Below are 17,815 nucleotides of genomic sequence, written 5' to 3'. Positions count from 1 at the left end.
CCTCAAGTGCACAAAGGTTAGCCATTGGGAGACGGTAGACCCCTATAACAGTTATGGATACATTTTACTCCAGACAAAGGCTTAAAGATATTAGCTCTAATTTCAGTAAAGAGAGAGAAATGATTTTTTATTTAAAAAAAATCTACAATACTGACAACGTATCAGCTCCTAGAAAGATATTACCACATTTGGCTTCAAATATTGATGCAGCTTACCCAATAACAATAATACACTAAATCACAGATTTGCACATCAAGAAAAATATTTATATAAATTATATTAGCCTATTATTAGCGAAATAGAACTCAATCGACTGAACATTAAATATATTTCAATATGATTGAAATACATTATATAGATCTATAGCCTTTACTGTATTTATATTTTAATGCAGTTACCTCTGTCTTTATTTTAAGAATATTTTTAGGCCTATCCTTCACTTGTGTAACAATTGCAATTACATTGGCAACTTTGTATTTGTAATCTACTTGGTTGTGAAGTTATCGGCGGTCACAGAGAGCTGGATACACATCTTGACTCTATGTTTAGCGGAGATCTTCTGAATGTAAAGTGAAGGGCAAAAACTAATCTAACGATGTACTTCGCTGTTCTACAAGTGGTCTGAAGCAGCCGGTAAATAACGAGAACTTTCAAGTGCAACTTCAACAATAATGATTTTGGGAACCTGGTCAGAGATTTATGTAATGGACCTACAAAGGTTATTTGCCTTAAGATGCTATTGGGAAACCAGGCCATGTGCATGATCTTCCGTGACCTTTTGATCCAGAATTCGGACACACAAATTGTTATATCCCAGCAATGGTATAGCCTACAGACTTGTGCTTCTGAGAGTCTGTTGTATGATTTGAGCTTTAGTTCATTTTTTATTAATACATTTAACCTCCCTAACATCCTAGCAATGGGAGTATAATAGCAAATCTGCAGGATGGTGATTTATATTGACAGACATACTGGGAATAGATAATGACTAGATAACGGCTAACAAAATGGATGCCAGCATTCTAATCTGTAGTTTTGTGCCCTGGATATCTTTTTGTTTGTGTACAAGGTTAAGTGGGTGGTGTACTGAAGTGAATGATGTGAGTGTGTGGCAAAGGTCCCCCATCCATGAACAGGCACTCTTTCACAGTCTGATTCACTGTACTAAGACTTGACAGTAATGTGTGGCCTAATGGATGCATGAATAATAACTCTAGTCCTAGTAAAGTGTGTACTGTATGTGTGACTTTTCTTCCCGGTTTTCTTCATAAACTGACCTCTTCATTCATCACTAGTGTTTGTGTGAGAAAAATCTTTGTATAGGAGTGGGGGACTGAAACGAAAACAGACTTCGGATCATTTCTCAGCACTTTCTGCTTCTCAACTGATCATGTGAAACAAGAAGAGGTACTGTATATCTCTACATCTGGACATGGCTATTTTCAAATCTCATAACAAAAAAAATGACATTGAAGTTCCTCATTGGTTTTCATCCTGACTGTTTTAGCGCCATGTCACAGTGAGATGAAATATGGACTACTTTAGGGGCTGGGAATATACTATATGAAGTTATTTCAGAATAAGAAACTTGAAACTAATGAACCATTCTGGTCTAGTTTACTTGAAATATTGTCTGACTGATTTGTAAATGTTGACACAATATAAGCTACAGATGTAAATGTGTGTATCAATCAATGGCACATCTATGTATCTTCGATGAACTAAACAATGGGGCTTTCATTCTCATGAATTCTTACTCTCACCATAAGGGGAGACAGCATGGCAAAGTGTGTTAATCTTTACTTTACAAGGCTTCGTAAACACTCACATAGATTTCGCACACTCGGAAGAAGGCATAGCAGCGTTGTTAAAGCATACTTTTGTGGTTTTAACTGTCTCTGTGATCAAGATACTGAGGTACTTTGATTTGCACAAAGTGAGGAGTGCCTGAGTATCATTCTAATATGAATGACTCACATAAATGTTCCTCTGCTGGTAGCGAAGGTACAGGTTGTGCATGATGGCCCCGTCATGAAGGTCTTCCAGGCTGGCCATATCCTCCACTCCCCCTGAGCTGCTGGGGTGCATGGGCTGCACTTTCTGTCTGGTGAGGGCATTCTGCTTGTAGGTGTACACCTGGGTCAAAACACAGAGGGTAGGTTGTAGGTTGTGAGTGGACAGTTCACTAAACATTCTCCTTTACAACAATGATCTGGAAGATTTGTTCATAATTCACTTCATGTCATATGGTTCTATTGAAGTCACCAAATGGACCATAGAGGTAATGGGTGAAAATATTTTGAAACAAGAGTATTTAATTTGGTCTTTATTGACTTATTCCTTGTTTTACCAGGTGAGTTGACTGAGAATACATTCACATTTACAGCAATGACCTGGGGAAAGTTACAAAACATAGTAAAAATACATAGTTAACATAAAAAATATATAGGCAAGCAAAACCACACACAAAAAGATCAAGCATAGAATCATAAGAAACAAACACATTATTCCCTAAAAAGGTCCTCACACAGCCATCTGACCTGCCTCAGAGGCACTAATTCATCCAATTTCAGCAAACTCTGTACACCATTCCACAAGCAAGGTAGAAAATAGCTAAAGGCTAACCTAACTCTATCGAGATGGAAGGGATCTCCAGAGTTAGCCATCCCTTAGACCGTGTCTGACAGCTTGTATTTCCGTAGGTGAACCGAGAAGCTAGGTATGGAGGTAGGTTATGCAACACGGCTTTATAAACAGCTAGTGTGCAATGCATCGATCTACAAAATTTCAAAGAGGGACAGCCTACTTTCTGATACAGAGTGCAGTGATGTGTGCTGAAACTATCACCCGCAATAAAGCACAATGCACTACGATAACTACATCCAGGGGCTTCAATACAGTGGCATCTGCATTCATATTGACAATATCACCATTGTCTAAGACCGGAATAAATGTTGACTGAATTATTTGTTTTCTGCTATTTAAGGAAAGGCATGACCTATTCCCATAAAAGCCCATTTTAATTATTAACTTCTTAATTAACTAACTCATCAACATGATTTTCGAATGAAAGCCTATTATCAATCCAGATGCCTAGAAATGTATAAGTGGGGACACAATCAATGAGGGCACCATCCAATGTTACGTATGCATAAATCAGCAGATATATGTTCACGTGATTTGGAAAATAGCAGATACTTGGTTTTACATGCATTAGGAGAATATTCAATCAACGTCACACCAAACATACAAAGCAAATTGTTGCCATATTCTGGTAATATAAGATATTAATGCTCCATTGTTTTATTGGAACGTTGTAAGTACATTCCGGGGACCAAAGACGTTTAAAACATAGAATATTCTGTCATGGTCCCCTGGAGGTTTTTGTCTAGTTCCTGACTTGTTCCGGGGATGTCCATAAAGACGTTTTTAGGACGTTGCCTGGTAGCCCTAAAGAAACATTCTCCCCCAAAAAAATATGTGCCTCATTATACATCACCCCTTGTTACTGTTGCTAAGCCCATCAAAGCCCTGATTGGCGAACCACTGATCCATTCACAGTTCTTTTGTCTGTTGACAAGGTTAGGGAAACGGACACACACACCAGGTCTATCAATATAAAGCATTTTCAACTTACAAATTTGCCCCACATGATTACATTTTGCATGTTCATTTAAACAGTAGTTATAATTCAACATGTCCTCACCCAGGATTTGAACTCACAACCTCTTGGTTCAAAGCATCTTTCGTTTACACCACCATGTCTGGGTAAAATATTGATTTCACCTGTATTGCTACACTTTGCACTTCAAACTAAATCTCATCTCTATTAAAAGTACACTCAGGAAAAACGATTTTATTTATCAGTGTATTGTTTTTATTCTTTATTAAAAGTTTTATTAATTCAGGTCAGCCCAATTGAGACCAGGGTCTCATTTACAATGGTGACCTGAGTACAAACATTTTCACAATCAAGAAAAATGTACATTCCAAATGAAACAATAATAATATATACACTACCATTCAAAAGTTTGGGGTCACTTAGAAATGTCCTTATTTTTTAAAGAAAAGCACATTTTTTGTCCATTAAAATAACATAAAATTTATCAGAAATACAGTGTAGACATTGTTAATGTTGTAAATCACTATTGTAGCTGGAAACAACAGTTTTTTTAATGGAATATCTACATATGCGTACAGAGAACCATTACCAGCAACCACCACTCCTGTGTTCCAATGGTATGTTGTGTTAGCTAATCCAAGTGTATCATTTTAAAAGGCTAATTGATCATTAGAAAACCCTTTTGCAATTATGTTACACAGCTGAAAAATGTTATCCTGGTTTAAAGAAGCAATCCAACTGGCCTCTTTAGACTAGTTGAGTATCTGGAGCATCAGCATTTGTCGGTTCAATTACAGGCTCAAAATGGCCAGAAATAAAGGACATTCTTCTGAAACTCGTCAGTCTATTCTTGTTCTGAGAAATTCCATGCGGCTATTCCATGCGAGAAATTGCAAAGAAACTGAAGATCTCGCTGTGCACTACTCCCTTCACAGAACAGTGCAAACTGGCTCTGGTGCACAACTGAGCAAGATGACAAGTATATTAGCTTCATTAAATCGTACCCGTAAAACACCAGTGTCAACGTCAACAGTGAAGAGGTGACTCCGGGATGCTGGCCTTCTAGGCAGAGTGACAAAGAAAAAGCCATATTACAGACTGTCCAATGAAAATGTAATATTAAGAAAAAAAGAACAGACACTAGACAGAGGAACTCTGCCTAGAAGGCCAGGATCCCGGAGTCGCCTCTACACTGTTGACGTTGAGAATGGTGTTTTGCAGGTACTATTATATGGAGCTGCCACACAGAAGTACCAGTCAAAAATGTGAACACACCTTCTCATTCAATAGTTATTTCTATGTTGTAGAATAATAGTGAAGACATCAAAATTATGAATTAACACATATGGATGTAACTGAAAAAAGTGTTAAACAAATCAAAATATATTTTAAATTTGAGATTCTTCAAAGTAGCCACCCTTGGCCTTGAACACAGCTTTGTACACTCTTGGCATTCTCTCAACAAGCTTCATGAGGTAGTCACCTGGAATGAATTTCAATTAACAGGTGTCTCTTCTTAAAAGTTAAATCGTGGAATTTCTTTCCTTCTTAATGCGTTTGAGCCAATCAGATGTGCTGTGACAGGGTAGGTATACAGAAGATAGCCCTATTTGCTAAAAGATCAAGTCCATATTATGGCAAGAACAGCTGAAATAAGAAAAGAGAAATTCCTTTAAGACATGAAGGTCAGTCAATCCAGAAAATTTCAAGGACTTTGAAAGTTTCCTCCAGTGCAGTTGTAAAATCCATCAAGCGCTATAATGAAACTGGCTCTCATGAGGACCGCCACAGGAAAGTAAGACCAAGAGTTACCTCTGCTGCAGAGGATAAGTTCATTAGTTACCAGCCTCAGAAATGGGAAATGAACTGCACCTCAGATTACAGCCCAAATAAATTATTCACAGAGTTCAGGTAACAGACACATCTCAACATCACCTGTTCAGAGGAGACTGTGTGAATCAGGCTGTGTGAAGCATGTAGGAGGAGGTGTGATGGTGCTTTTCTGGTGACACTGTAAGTCATTTATTTAGAATTCAAGGCACACTTAACCAGCATGGATACCACAGCATTCTGCAGCGATACGCCATCTAATTTAGTTTGCACTTAGTGGTACTTACATTTGTTTCTTAAAAGGACAATGACCCAAACACCTCCAGGCTTTGTAAGGGTTATTTGACCAAGAAGGAGAGTAATGGAGTGCTGAATCAGATGACCTGTCCTCCACAATCTCCCAACCTCAACCAATTGAGATGGTTTGGGATTAGGTGGACCGCAGAGTGAAGGAAAAGCACCCAACAAGTGCTCAGCATATGTGGGAACTCCTTCAAGACTGTTGGAAAAGCATTGTTCATGAAGCTGGTTGAGAGAATGCCAAGAGTGTGCAAAGCTGTCATCAAGGCAAAGGGTGGCTGCTTTGAAGAATCTCAAATCTAAAATATATTTAGATTTATTAAACACTTTTTTGGGTACTACATGTTTCCATTATTGTTATTTCATAGTGTTGATGGCTTCACTATTATTCTACAATGTAGAAAATTGTAAAAAATAAAGAAAATCCTGGAATGAGTGGGTGTGTCCAAACTTTTTACTGGTACTGTGTGTCTGTGTGTGTGTGTGTGTGTGTGCGTGCGTGCGTGCCTGCGTGAGTCTATAAATATATATATAACAAATAAACCATTAGAATCAATAGAAACAACTGCAATCTTCTATGAATTAACTTAACACCAGAGTCCTAAACTGCACTAGTGGCAGCAGGGAATCAAGAAGCAAGGAATTTTGCAGGTTATTCCAACAATGCACTAAAAATATCACCAGTGATAAAGTCAAGAACTGTCAGGAAAATTTACTGTACAATCTACCTCCTGCTATTTACGGAGAGACAATTTTTTTTCTCTAAAAAAGCCCACTTTAAATATGAGCTTTTTAACTAGCTTATTGTTTTTTAAACAATAAATATTTGTCAATCCAAATGGGAGAACCATCCAATTAATGAAAATTAATGTCCATTTGAAATATTTTTTGGCGAGAATTATTTGTATTATTATTATTTATTATGTATTTAATCTTGCCCGCATTAAGTACACATTTTAAACCAACTAGTGCTTTCTGCAAGTCAATGCAAAAAGGTCAGATTGCAGCTCCAACATAGCCTGGTCAACAGCTCGGGAAATGGCAAACATAACAGTGTCATCTGTATACAGATTAATATTACAAGTTTTAACAGATAGACCAATATTACATATATAAATAGAAAAGAGGACAGGTCCCAATACCGTCCCCTGCGGTACACCTTTGCAATATCCAGGAAACTACACTTAACACCATCAGAAATCACATATTGTGTCCTGTCTGTTAGATCATTCTCAAACCACATGCAAGAATCTTGTTCCTGGCCTATTTCAGTCAACCTTTGAATGAGAATGTGATGGTCAACAGCAGATTGATTAGTATGATCTTAGCAATTTAACACAGCATAGCAGCTGAAACGGTGCTATGTCCAGATCTAAAACCAGATTGGTGCACATCAGGGGCGGACTGAAACAATAATTCAGACCGGGAATTTGACTCCATCCCAGGCCACCCTGTTCACGTAAACCACCAGACCGCTAATTTTGTAGGCTAACCCTATTTGTTGATGTAACGGGCACCAAACTAGTTATACATTTGGACACTATGTTCATCTGGGAAGAAAGTTATCCACATTACAAAATACAAACATTTGGGACCTACCAAATGAACAAAAAGTAGCCTATCTGAACACTGCATTTTCAAGGTATGCTATGGCTATGGGTGCACCCTCAAAAACTCACTAGGAATACACCAATCATAGCACATCATACAAATGTACTAGGCTAGACACAACTATTAGCCTACACTTTTTCAAAAGAGAATGAGATATACAGAGTTAGCTCAAATGTTCAAATTATTATCTTTATATTCAAGCATAACAAAAGTATCAAAAAACTTCACACACACACACACACACACACACATTCACAGAACTTAAACATAAGCTACAACAATGTAAGTAAGTATAATACAAAAGTCGAAAAAGACCTCCTCTACAAAAAATGTAGATTACAATGTTCCCTCACTGTGTCCATAAAGCCAACAGCACAACAATAAACACATCTATACACTAAGTTAATGAAATTGAACATTGACTACATAACTGCAAGTATAATATGAAAGTCCAAAAAACATATCTCTGTACAAAAGCTTTAACTCACATCAAATGTTCTTTCACCCTTGTCAGCCTGTTAATAAGGACGAGTCATAGCATAGCTACTTTAGAGTAACCAGTAAGTAATTACCACTAGTAACAATATAAGCTCAAAAAACTAGCCATGATTGTCGGCCATGTTTTCCAAGTTATATGCTGCTTCGTGTCTGTGTCCTCTGTAGCTAAGCCCACATTTACCAATCACTTTAACTACATCAATCACACGTTCCATGACCTGCCTCCTCTTTCTGACCTGGTCTCGTTGAACTGACATTTGCTTATCACTCAGAAGGGTACAGATGTCTGCTTTGCTGGCTCTGAGGAAAAAGGCTTCTGCACTTTCTCTATGGGTTTTGCTTCTCACATGTTCATGTACTTTCTGATGGGCATGTTTCCAGGCCTGCATGCCTCCTTTGACAAATGCACTATCACTGGCGTGAAGGTTTTGCGAATGCAAGACATACTGAGCAGAACAAGGAGTGAGTTACTTCATTGTATGTCAGCCATTTTCTGTTTGTGCCATCTCTGGAGTGGAATACATTGGGAATGACTCTATGAGGAGTTTGTTATTGGTGGTACTGAAAAAAATAAGTCAAAATCCTTGGACTGAGGACGGGCAAAATAATCAAATGGATGTTCAGTGCTTTCGCTGTCCCTTTCTATTTTCCTTGTACTGGGCTCTGAACCTCTCTCTCTCTGCACATCTGGTTGCTCTGAACCTCTCTCTCTCGCTCTGCACATCTGGTTGCTCTGCAGAATGAGATTAACATTGTAAATAACCTCAACTTAAACTTGTATTACTTGTGCGGTCATCGATTGTATGCCCCCCGATTACAGTCCTACTGATAATCTCATAAATAAAGCACATATTCATCTAAAATCATAGCCTCCATGATTAGGTTTGTGCTCTTCAGTTGTAGCTGAAGGTTCCTGCTCTGAGTCTGACTCTGAACTTACCACCTTCTCCAGTTCTGCAGGAGCACCTGAAACTCTAGTGCTGCTGCTGCTTCCTTCTCCACCTTTGCAAAGAAAATACTCTATTATCATACTCACTATCATTAGTGTATCAGTAGGCTACATTAATACAGCTCTGAAAAAAATTAAGAGTGGTCTCTTAATTTGGAGTGGTCTTGTAATTTTTCCCAGAGAAGTATATTATTTTAGAAACTTGTAATGCTGGTACTAATGGTGCTAATGATCTTTGTCATTGCCTGTGCTGTGTCACACAGTGTTACGTTCATGGATGCATTATGGTTACGTTACTGTAGCCTGTTTCGCTGTACATGTGCACTTTCACTAGCTTATGTGGTCATGACCGAATGTTTGCAAGCCCATAGTCTAGGTTTACTATGTTTTACTAGTTGAAACATATTGCCTTCAATGTCATATTATGATCGCTATGTTGCACTCATTGCTATGATATAAATCTACCACGAAGACGTAAGACGTGCAAACTGTTTAGCCTACCGGTCGTTGTGTCACTATTATTAGCTAGGCTACTTAGCTAGCCATTCTGGGTGTCGTGTGTGTGGTTTAGCTAGTGTTTTTTGACTGACCTGGTCCCTTACTGGCGAACATGTTGCTTATTTTGCAGCGTCTGTGGTAAGGGCCTTTCTCTTTTTATTATCTCCCTCTCTGCTCCACCTTTCCTCTTCTGACTGTCCATTTCGCCGTGCGACTTGTCTAAAATGTTATCTGTAAGAGGCAGGTTGACGGTTGCTATGTGCGTTGCGGAGAAACCTGATGTCATTTTTGGTGCGGGGACACTGCAGCGAGTGAGTGACGCGCCTGATGCGTGGATTCTCCGTCAACTCATTCCGGCTTGCTATATTATTGCTGGTCAAATTGACTATTCACCGCAGGCCAAAACGACCCTCAGACCACCGGGAAATTTCCCGTCTGCCATTGGTGCACATTAAGAATAGAGTGAGAAGTTGAAATAGTTCATAGCTTTAGAGTTGGCCTGGGATTCTAAACTTTGGAAAGACAAAATAATATGGAAGAGCTCAAATACAGAACGGATTTAATATTTTGTTCTTACAAATGACATTAATGAAAACAAAACTGCCAATATTTTTAAGTGTAATGGGGACAAAGACATTTAATTTACCCCTCATCAATCTACACACAATATCCCATAATGACAAAGCAAAAAACTGTTTAGAAATGTTTACTCATTTATTAACAATAAACTGAAATATCACATTTACATAAGTATTATGACCCTTTAATCAGTACTTTGTTGAAGCACCTTTGGCAGTGATTACAGCATTGAGTCTTCTTGGGTATGACGCTACAAGCTAGGCACACCGGTAACTGTTCCTAGGCCATCATTGAAAATAAGAATTTGTTCTTAACTGACTTGCCTAGTTAAATAAAGGCAAAATAAAACATTTGGGGAGTTTCTCACATACTTCTCTGCAGATTCTCTCAGGCTCTGTCAGGTTGGATGGGGAGCGTTGCTGCACAGCTATTTTCAGGTCTCTCCAGAGACGTTTGATCGGGTTCAAGTCCGGGATCTGGCTGGGCCACTCAAGGACATTCAGAGACTTGTCCCGAAGCCACTCCTGCATTGTCTTGGCTGTGTGCTTAGGGTCGTTGTCCTCATGGAAGGTGAACCTTCTCCCCAGTCCGAGGTCCTGACCGCTCCGGAGCAGGTTTTCATCAAGGATCTCTCTGTACTTTGCTCCGTTCATCATTGCCTCGATCCTGACTAGTCTCCCAGTCCCTGCTGCTGAAAAACATCCCCACAGCAGGATGCTACCACCACCATGCTTCAACGTAGGTGTGGTGTGAGGTTTGAGAGTCTTTAGATACCTTTTGGCAAACTCCAAATGCGCTGTCATGTGCCTTTTAGTTATAAGTGGCTTCCATCTGGACACTCTACCATAAAGGCCTGATTAAAGGACTGCTGCAGAGATGGTTGTCCTTATGGAAGGTTCTCCCATCTCCACAGAGGACTCTTGAGCTCAGTCAGAGTGACCATCGGGTTCTTGGTCACCTCCCAGACCAAGGCCTTTCTCCCCCAATTGCTCAGTTTGGCTGGGCGGCCAGCTCTAGGAAGAGTCTTGGTGGTTCCAAACCTCTTTCAGTTAAGAATGATGGAGGCCACTGTGTTCTTGGAGACCTTCAATGCTGCAGAAATGTTTTGGTACCCTTCCCCAGATCTGTGACTCAACACAATCCTGTCTAGGATCTCTACGGACAATTCCTTCGACCTTGTGGCTTGGTTTTTGCGCTGACATGCACCGTCAACTGTGGGACCTTGTATAGACAGGTGTGTGCCTTTCCAAATCATGTCCAATCAATTTAATTTACCACAGGTGGATCAAGTTGTAGAAACATCTCAAGGATGATCAATGGAAACAGGATGCACCTGAGCTCAATTTCAAGTCTCTTAGCAAAGGGTGTGAATACTTTTTTATTTTTAATGCATTGGCACAAATTTTCTAAAAACCTGTTTTCACTTTGTCATTATGAGGTATTGTGTGTAGATTGCTGAAAAAAACGTATTTAATCAATTTTAGAATAAGGCTGTAAAGTCAAGGGGACTGTATACTTTCCGAAGGCACTATATGAGGATATTGTGGAAATACTCAAAGGACACTTTTCACCAAAACCACTAGTTAAAAAAAGGTTTAGGTTCCACAGAAGAAACCAGGAAGAGGGAGAATCAGTGACAATGTTTGCTGCTGCATTAAAAAACTGTGAGTGTAAGTCTAAGCCCTGTGTTCGCGATATCTACTAAGCTAACATATGGAATTGTTTTAAGATGGTCATACCATGGATCATTTAGCTATTTGATGTAGAATTTTAGAACCCCTGTCAGTATAAAAAATATATACAAAAATGATTTGATAAAATATTACATTTGTTCTTTACTGCTATAGCCCATAGAAACACATTGAATAACACATATAAAAATGGCAAAACAGACAGTCAAAAAATAAATAATAAGGAATAAGGTTTTGAAGTGTCTGTCCTATATCCAGGAGATATTTAAAAAAACTCCACCACAAAAAATGTTGACCCATATTAAGTACCTTTTTACATCCTATCCATCCTACTGGGTTACCTTCTTGATGACTCTCCTGAAGTGTCCTAGCAACTTTTTTTAACTTAAAAAGTACAGAAAACAAATGGAACACACATAAAAATAGAATGGTCTTCAGAAACAAGTCCCTGACACAGGCCTTATCCCCTGCCCCAATCCAGGTTATGGCGATGGCGAGATGGTTTGACAGAATGCAAGGTAGCATCCACCACACTGTTGACTTCAGGTCCTTGGCACCCGTTACAGCTAGAACCTAAGCTACAAAATGCAAGAGAAGTATTAAAAATGACACATTATGTTAACATATTTCCATCCCCCACCCTCTATATTTTATATACTTTTATTGTGACAGTCTAAAGCAGGCCTGGGCAATTATTCTCCAAGGAGGGCCACATTAGAATATCTTTTTGCCATCGCGGTCCACAATCATTTTACATGATTATACATCATGTGTATGACTGTGTGACAGATATCTACTGTAAATCATGTCTAGATGTGCTACTTATTTTACTTTTTGAACATGCACAGAAATAAACCACATCCATGTTCTCCTTTTGGTAGGTATTTTCATTATTAAACATGCAATGAACTACACGGAGGAAAAAGTACACTGCATTCAGCACCACAGACAGAACTTTTAAGGGTATGCACAAAAACACAAGAAAGAGAGAGCTTAACATTACATTTAAACTACTCAATCAGTGTGAGGAGTGAAGTCTCTGATAGGCATTGACTAGAGAAGTGAAGTCAGGTATAGTTTCTGACGTTGCTATATGCATGATTGCTGTGAGGTGAGAGTCAGTAAGAGATGATCTGTGCTTTGACTTGTTATATTTCATCACTGAAAATGTCTGTTCACATACATAGGTTGACCCAAAGATCTTCTGAACATGATTCGTAATCTTTGGAAAGTTTTGTTAATTGAGAGATGCATAGAACCTGGTCAGTGACATTGTTTTAAATGACTGCATCAGACTGAAGATCGATAAGCTCAAGTTGCAGGTCAGAGGGAGCGTTATCCACCACCATTCCAACACTTTTAACACTTTGAAATCCTCAAAACGATGAGAAAACTCACCGTTCAAAGAACGGAGAAGCGATGTATAGTTCTCATGCTGGTCATCTGATAGGGAATATACTGTCGAAAGGTGGGTGAGATTGTTGGCTTCTACTTGGCGGGTCAGGAGGAGTAATTTTTCCTTGAAGGCTTTGACAAGGCTGTACGTCTGATGTGGAAAAAGTTCCTTCCCTTGTAGTTTGGAATTCAGTTCATTCATGAGGGCCATGATGTACGCAGTGAAGGCAAAATCAGTCAACCATTCTTTAACTTGCAGTTGAGGGAAATCCACATATTTTCCTTCCATTTGCCAAAACGCAGCAATCTCCGACTTCAGGTCCCACACCCTTTGAAACACCATCCCCAAACTCAGCCATCTCAGGTTTGTGTGGTAGGGGAAATCTGCATGACCCGACTCCGTCTCCTCCAACAATGAGGTAAACTGCCTGTGGTTTAAAGATTTTGCTCTGATGTAGTTTACCACTTTAGTGACTGCTTCCACAACATGGCTCATTTTCAGAACACATTTACAAAGCATCTCCTGATGAATAATGCAATGCAGGAAAATCATCTTCTGATCTGGGTTCAGCTCAGCTATTTGATCTTGTATCCTTTTCAAAAGGCCAATGTACTTCCTGTCAAGTTTGGTCACACTGGATCACTTTTTAAAGCTTAGTCCCAACTTTGCCGTACACTTTTAACCTCCTCCAATAAATCTTTCCCTGTGGTTGTGCCCTTCATTGACTGCACTGAAGCAAGCCCCTCTGTAATTTCAAAGTCTGGGGTTATGCCTCGTAAGAATATCAACAACTGTGCCGTGTCACGTGCATCACTGCTCTCATCCAGGGCCAAGAAGAAATAGGTTAAATCCTTCCCCTTGTCTTTCAACCTTTGTTCCATATTCTCTGCGATGTCCTCAACATGCCATGTCACTGTTCGTCTTGACAGGGAAACATTTTCAAACAGTTATTTCTTGTTGCCGCAAAGTATTGCTGCAGAGTCAATGAAACATTCTTTAATGATTTCGCCCTCAGCGAATGGCTTGCTATGTTTAGAATTTTTTTGGGACAGTACATAGCTAGCTCTCGCAATTCCGACATTTGCTGAATGCAGTTTTGTGAACTGAGAAACTGAGAAAGCAACTATTTTGATGCACTTGCCCTCTGCTCAGAAAGGAAAATTCCTATATTTCTCTGCATGCTTCGTCTGGAAGTGTCGGGATAAGTTGTAGTCTTTCAAGACAGTGAGGCACTCTTTGCACACTAAGCACACAGCTTTCCCTGATACCTCAATAAATAAATATTTCGATGTCCACTCTTGCTGGAACACCCTACATTCATTGTCTACTTTCCTTTTCTTTGAAATCTTTGAAAAACAATTTTTTTAGAAAATGTCTAGCTAGCTGCTATTTGTTACTGTGACGTGTGTGTCAGCCTGTCAGTCACTGTCTGTCCTCGTGCAGTTGTTATTTATACGTGCCTTCAAAATAAATGTCCCACAAGCGGTGGGAGTTCAATTATTACACAAAGGAGAGTATTCATTGGGCTTTTCATTTGAGGGCTCTGGAGAAGGCCTTCGCCCAGGCCTGGTCTAAGACAGATGGCAGATATTTCCAATAAGTATTTACATTTAAGTTGGTAACAGTTATGTTCTTACCTTTATGTCTGCGGCCCAAACTTGGCACCGATGGAGTGTCTCACTCCTGGCCCTGTTTGAAAAAAATTATGTTACATTGAAATGAATGAAATACTGTACAAGAAATAAGAGAGAGGCAGAGTCTCATCCGGGCTAAGTGAATGTAACGATACATACCTCCATGACTATCGCATCCACATGGTGCTGTGATGAATACGATGCTGGGGCTGGCCATTGCCCTAATGGAAAGACACACCAAATTAGCTAGCTACATGACTAAAGGGGCTTTTTCTCCTGTGAATATAGTTACATATACTGTTAGTCAATTTTGATAATTAGCAAACCATCAAATGTTAATAAGGTAGCTAAGTAATGTGGCTAGCAAGGACAAAATCATAATTAGGCTAGTTAGCAACGGTCAAGTTCATGTTTCTGTTAAGCTAGCTAGCTAAAGTTAGCAAGCTAGCAAAGTAATGTTAACTACCTATCTAGGCTCGCTAGCTTGCATTATTGTCCTCGTTGATGTTAACGTTACACAATAAAACTACTCACAAATGAAGGAACGCAATAATATTACTTACTTGAGCAAACAAACTTTGCATTCCAATCTGGTGCATGAACAGATGAGAACTAGAAACGAGAAACATTTTCAAACACATTGGTTTTAAAAATAAAAAACAACTAGCTAGATAGCTAATGAGGTCTGTTGTCTCCCACAAATGATCCACTGTATGCATGATTCAAAATTCAGGTTAGCGAATTGGTGCACCATGTGCCACTAGTGTATTATTTCTCGGTATTTCCAAACTTTCGGCAGTGATCAATGAAAACAATTAAACTGTTCTTTAGTTCCAAAAGCCTGTGAATTGTATTTACCAAAAGCTACTGGATATTAGCTATCAAGTATCAAAGACAGATTTCAAAACTCAATGGAGGATGGTAATAAAGAACTTCCTGTGAGGCTTTTCGGCTTCTTCTGTGGGGTTAAGAGGTGCTGCCACCTATGACACGTAGTGATCAACCCCTTTCTTCAAGTGGGTTAGGCGGTGTAGTGAGTGAGTGACATTTATTGCTAGAAAGGAAGCATTTTAATTGCGGCAAATATAAACAGTTGAAGTCGGAAGTTTACATACACTTAGGTTGGAGTCATTAAAACTTGTTTTCAACCACTCCACAAATTTCTTGTTAACAAACTATAGTTATGGCAAGTCGGTTAGCACATCTACTTGGTAATTTTTCCATCAATTGTTTACAGACAGATTATTTCACTGAAAATTCACTGTATCACAATTCCAGTGGGTGAGAAGATTACATACACTGAGTTGACTGTGCCTTTTAAACAGCTTGGAAAATTCCAGAAAATGATGTCATGGCTTTAGAAGCTTCTGATAGGCTAATTGACATCATTGGAGGTGTACATGTGGATGCATTTCAAGGCCAATCTTCAAACTCAGTGCCTCTTTGCTTGAAATCATGAGAAAATCAAAAGAAATCAGCCTGTACCTCAAAAAAAATGTATAGACCTCCACAAGTCTGGTTCATCCTTGAGAGCAATTTCCAAATGCTTGAAGGTACCACGTTCATCTGTACAAACAATAGTACGCAAGCATAAACACCATGGGACCACGCAGCCGTCATACCGCTCAGGAAGGAGACGCGTTATTTCTCCAAGAGATGAACATACTTTGATGTGAAAAGTGCAACTCAATCCCAGAACAACAGCAAATGACCTTGTGAAGATGCTGGAGGAAACAGGTACAAAAATATCTATATCCACAGTAAAATAAGTCCTATATCAACATAACCTGAAAGGCCGCTCAGCAAGGAAGAAGCCACTGCTCCAAAACACCATCACAAAGTCAGACTACGGTTTGCAACTGCACATGGGGACAAAGATCATACTTTTTGGAGAAATATCCTCTGGTCTGATGAAACAAAAATATAACTATTTGGCCACAATGACCATTGTTATGTTTGGAGGAAAAAGGGGGCCGCTTGCAAGCTGAAGAACACCATCCCAACCGTGAAACACGGTGGTGGCAGCATCATGTTGTGGGGGTGCTTTGCTGCAGGAAGGACTGGCGCACTTCACAAAATAGATGGCATCATGAGGGAGAAAAATTATGTGGATATATTGAAACAACATCTCAAGACATCAGTCAGAAAGTTAAAGCTTGGTCGCAAATGGGTCTTCCAAATGGACAATGACCCCAAGCATACTTCCAAAGTTGTGGCAAACTGGCTTAAGGACAACAAAGTCAAGGTATTGGAGTGTCCATCACAAAGCCCTGACCTCAATCCCATACAAAATTTGTGGGCAGAACTGAAAAAGCATAGGCGAGCAAGGAGGCCTACAAACCTGACTCAGTTACACCATCTCTGTCAGGAGGAATGGGCCAAAATTCACCCAACATATTGTGGGAAGCTTGTGGATGGCTACCCAACACGTTTGACCCAAGTTTAAACAATTTAAAGGCAATGCTACCAAATACTAATTGAGTGTATGTAAACTTCTGACTCGCTGGGAATGTGTTGAAAGAAATAAAAGCTGAAATAAATCATTCTCTCTACTATTATTCTGATATTTCACATTCTTAAAATAAAGCAGTGATCCTAACTGACCTAAGAAAGACAGGGAATTTTTACTAGGATTAAATGTCAGAAATTGTGAAAAACTGAGTTTAAATGTATTTGGCTAAGGTGTATGTAAACTTCCGAACTTCAACGGTAGTAGCCTACATTAAATCAATGGCAAAATGTATGCTATTTTGAGGCATAAATATATTTCAACTGTAAATTATTAGAAGTAGTTCTATAACATTTTTGGGTCATCCTCAATGATTGTAAATGCATTATGTCCACATGTGTGGTTGTATTATGTTTTCAAATTGACAAAAACATTTAAAAATGTAAAATCACAACAAATGTAAAGTATTGATAGGAACAACAAAAACAGCTTACATCTGGCTGACAGTAGGTAACTAGAAGGTGGTAGGCCGAATTTGAGATCAGAGAAATTATTTGCTATTGGCTTTCAAATTACCTCATGGCTAGATGGCTTGCCTAGGGCTTATACTGTAGCTGTCCTCGGACTGGAGGCTAAATGCCAGAGATGCAAAAGCGGACTGCCAAGGGCTTACATCGGTCCTATGAGTCGGGGCTACCAGTCTTGAACGGTAAACTCCATTCGCCCGCTGGCAGTATGAATTCATAGCCTTGGGCATA

The 17,815-nt window shown here is 39.3% G+C and overlaps 1 protein-coding gene and 1 long non-coding RNA gene across 2 annotated transcripts in view; both read right to left on the bottom strand.

The window, feature by feature from the left end:
- The window catches only part of myo10 (myosin X), a 258,704-nt gene that overhangs the window by 152,949 nt on the left and 87,940 nt on the right, over positions 1-17,815 (bottom strand). The window contains exon 3 of the mRNA XM_036985483.1: positions 1,978-2,136. Within this exon, the coding sequence (XP_036841378.1) occupies positions 1,978-2,136 (159 nt within the window). The remainder of the gene's footprint in view (positions 1-1,977; positions 2,137-17,815) is intronic.
- LOC118965519 lies at positions 11,306-15,906 on the bottom strand. Its single transcript, XR_005052880.1, has 5 exons — positions 15,467-15,906; positions 15,172-15,220; positions 14,768-14,829; positions 14,612-14,663; positions 11,306-12,156 (listed from the first exon to the last, which is right to left on the bottom strand). It is a non-coding gene; the product is annotated as an uncharacterized LOC118965519 (long non-coding RNA).

The sequence above is a fragment of the Oncorhynchus mykiss genome, chromosome 8, assembly GCF_013265735.2.
Source record: "Oncorhynchus mykiss isolate Arlee chromosome 8, USDA_OmykA_1.1, whole genome shotgun sequence".
Lineage (NCBI taxonomy): Eukaryota > Metazoa > Chordata > Actinopteri > Salmoniformes > Salmonidae > Oncorhynchus > Oncorhynchus mykiss.
This window is presented reverse-complemented; position numbering and strand designations above follow the sequence as displayed.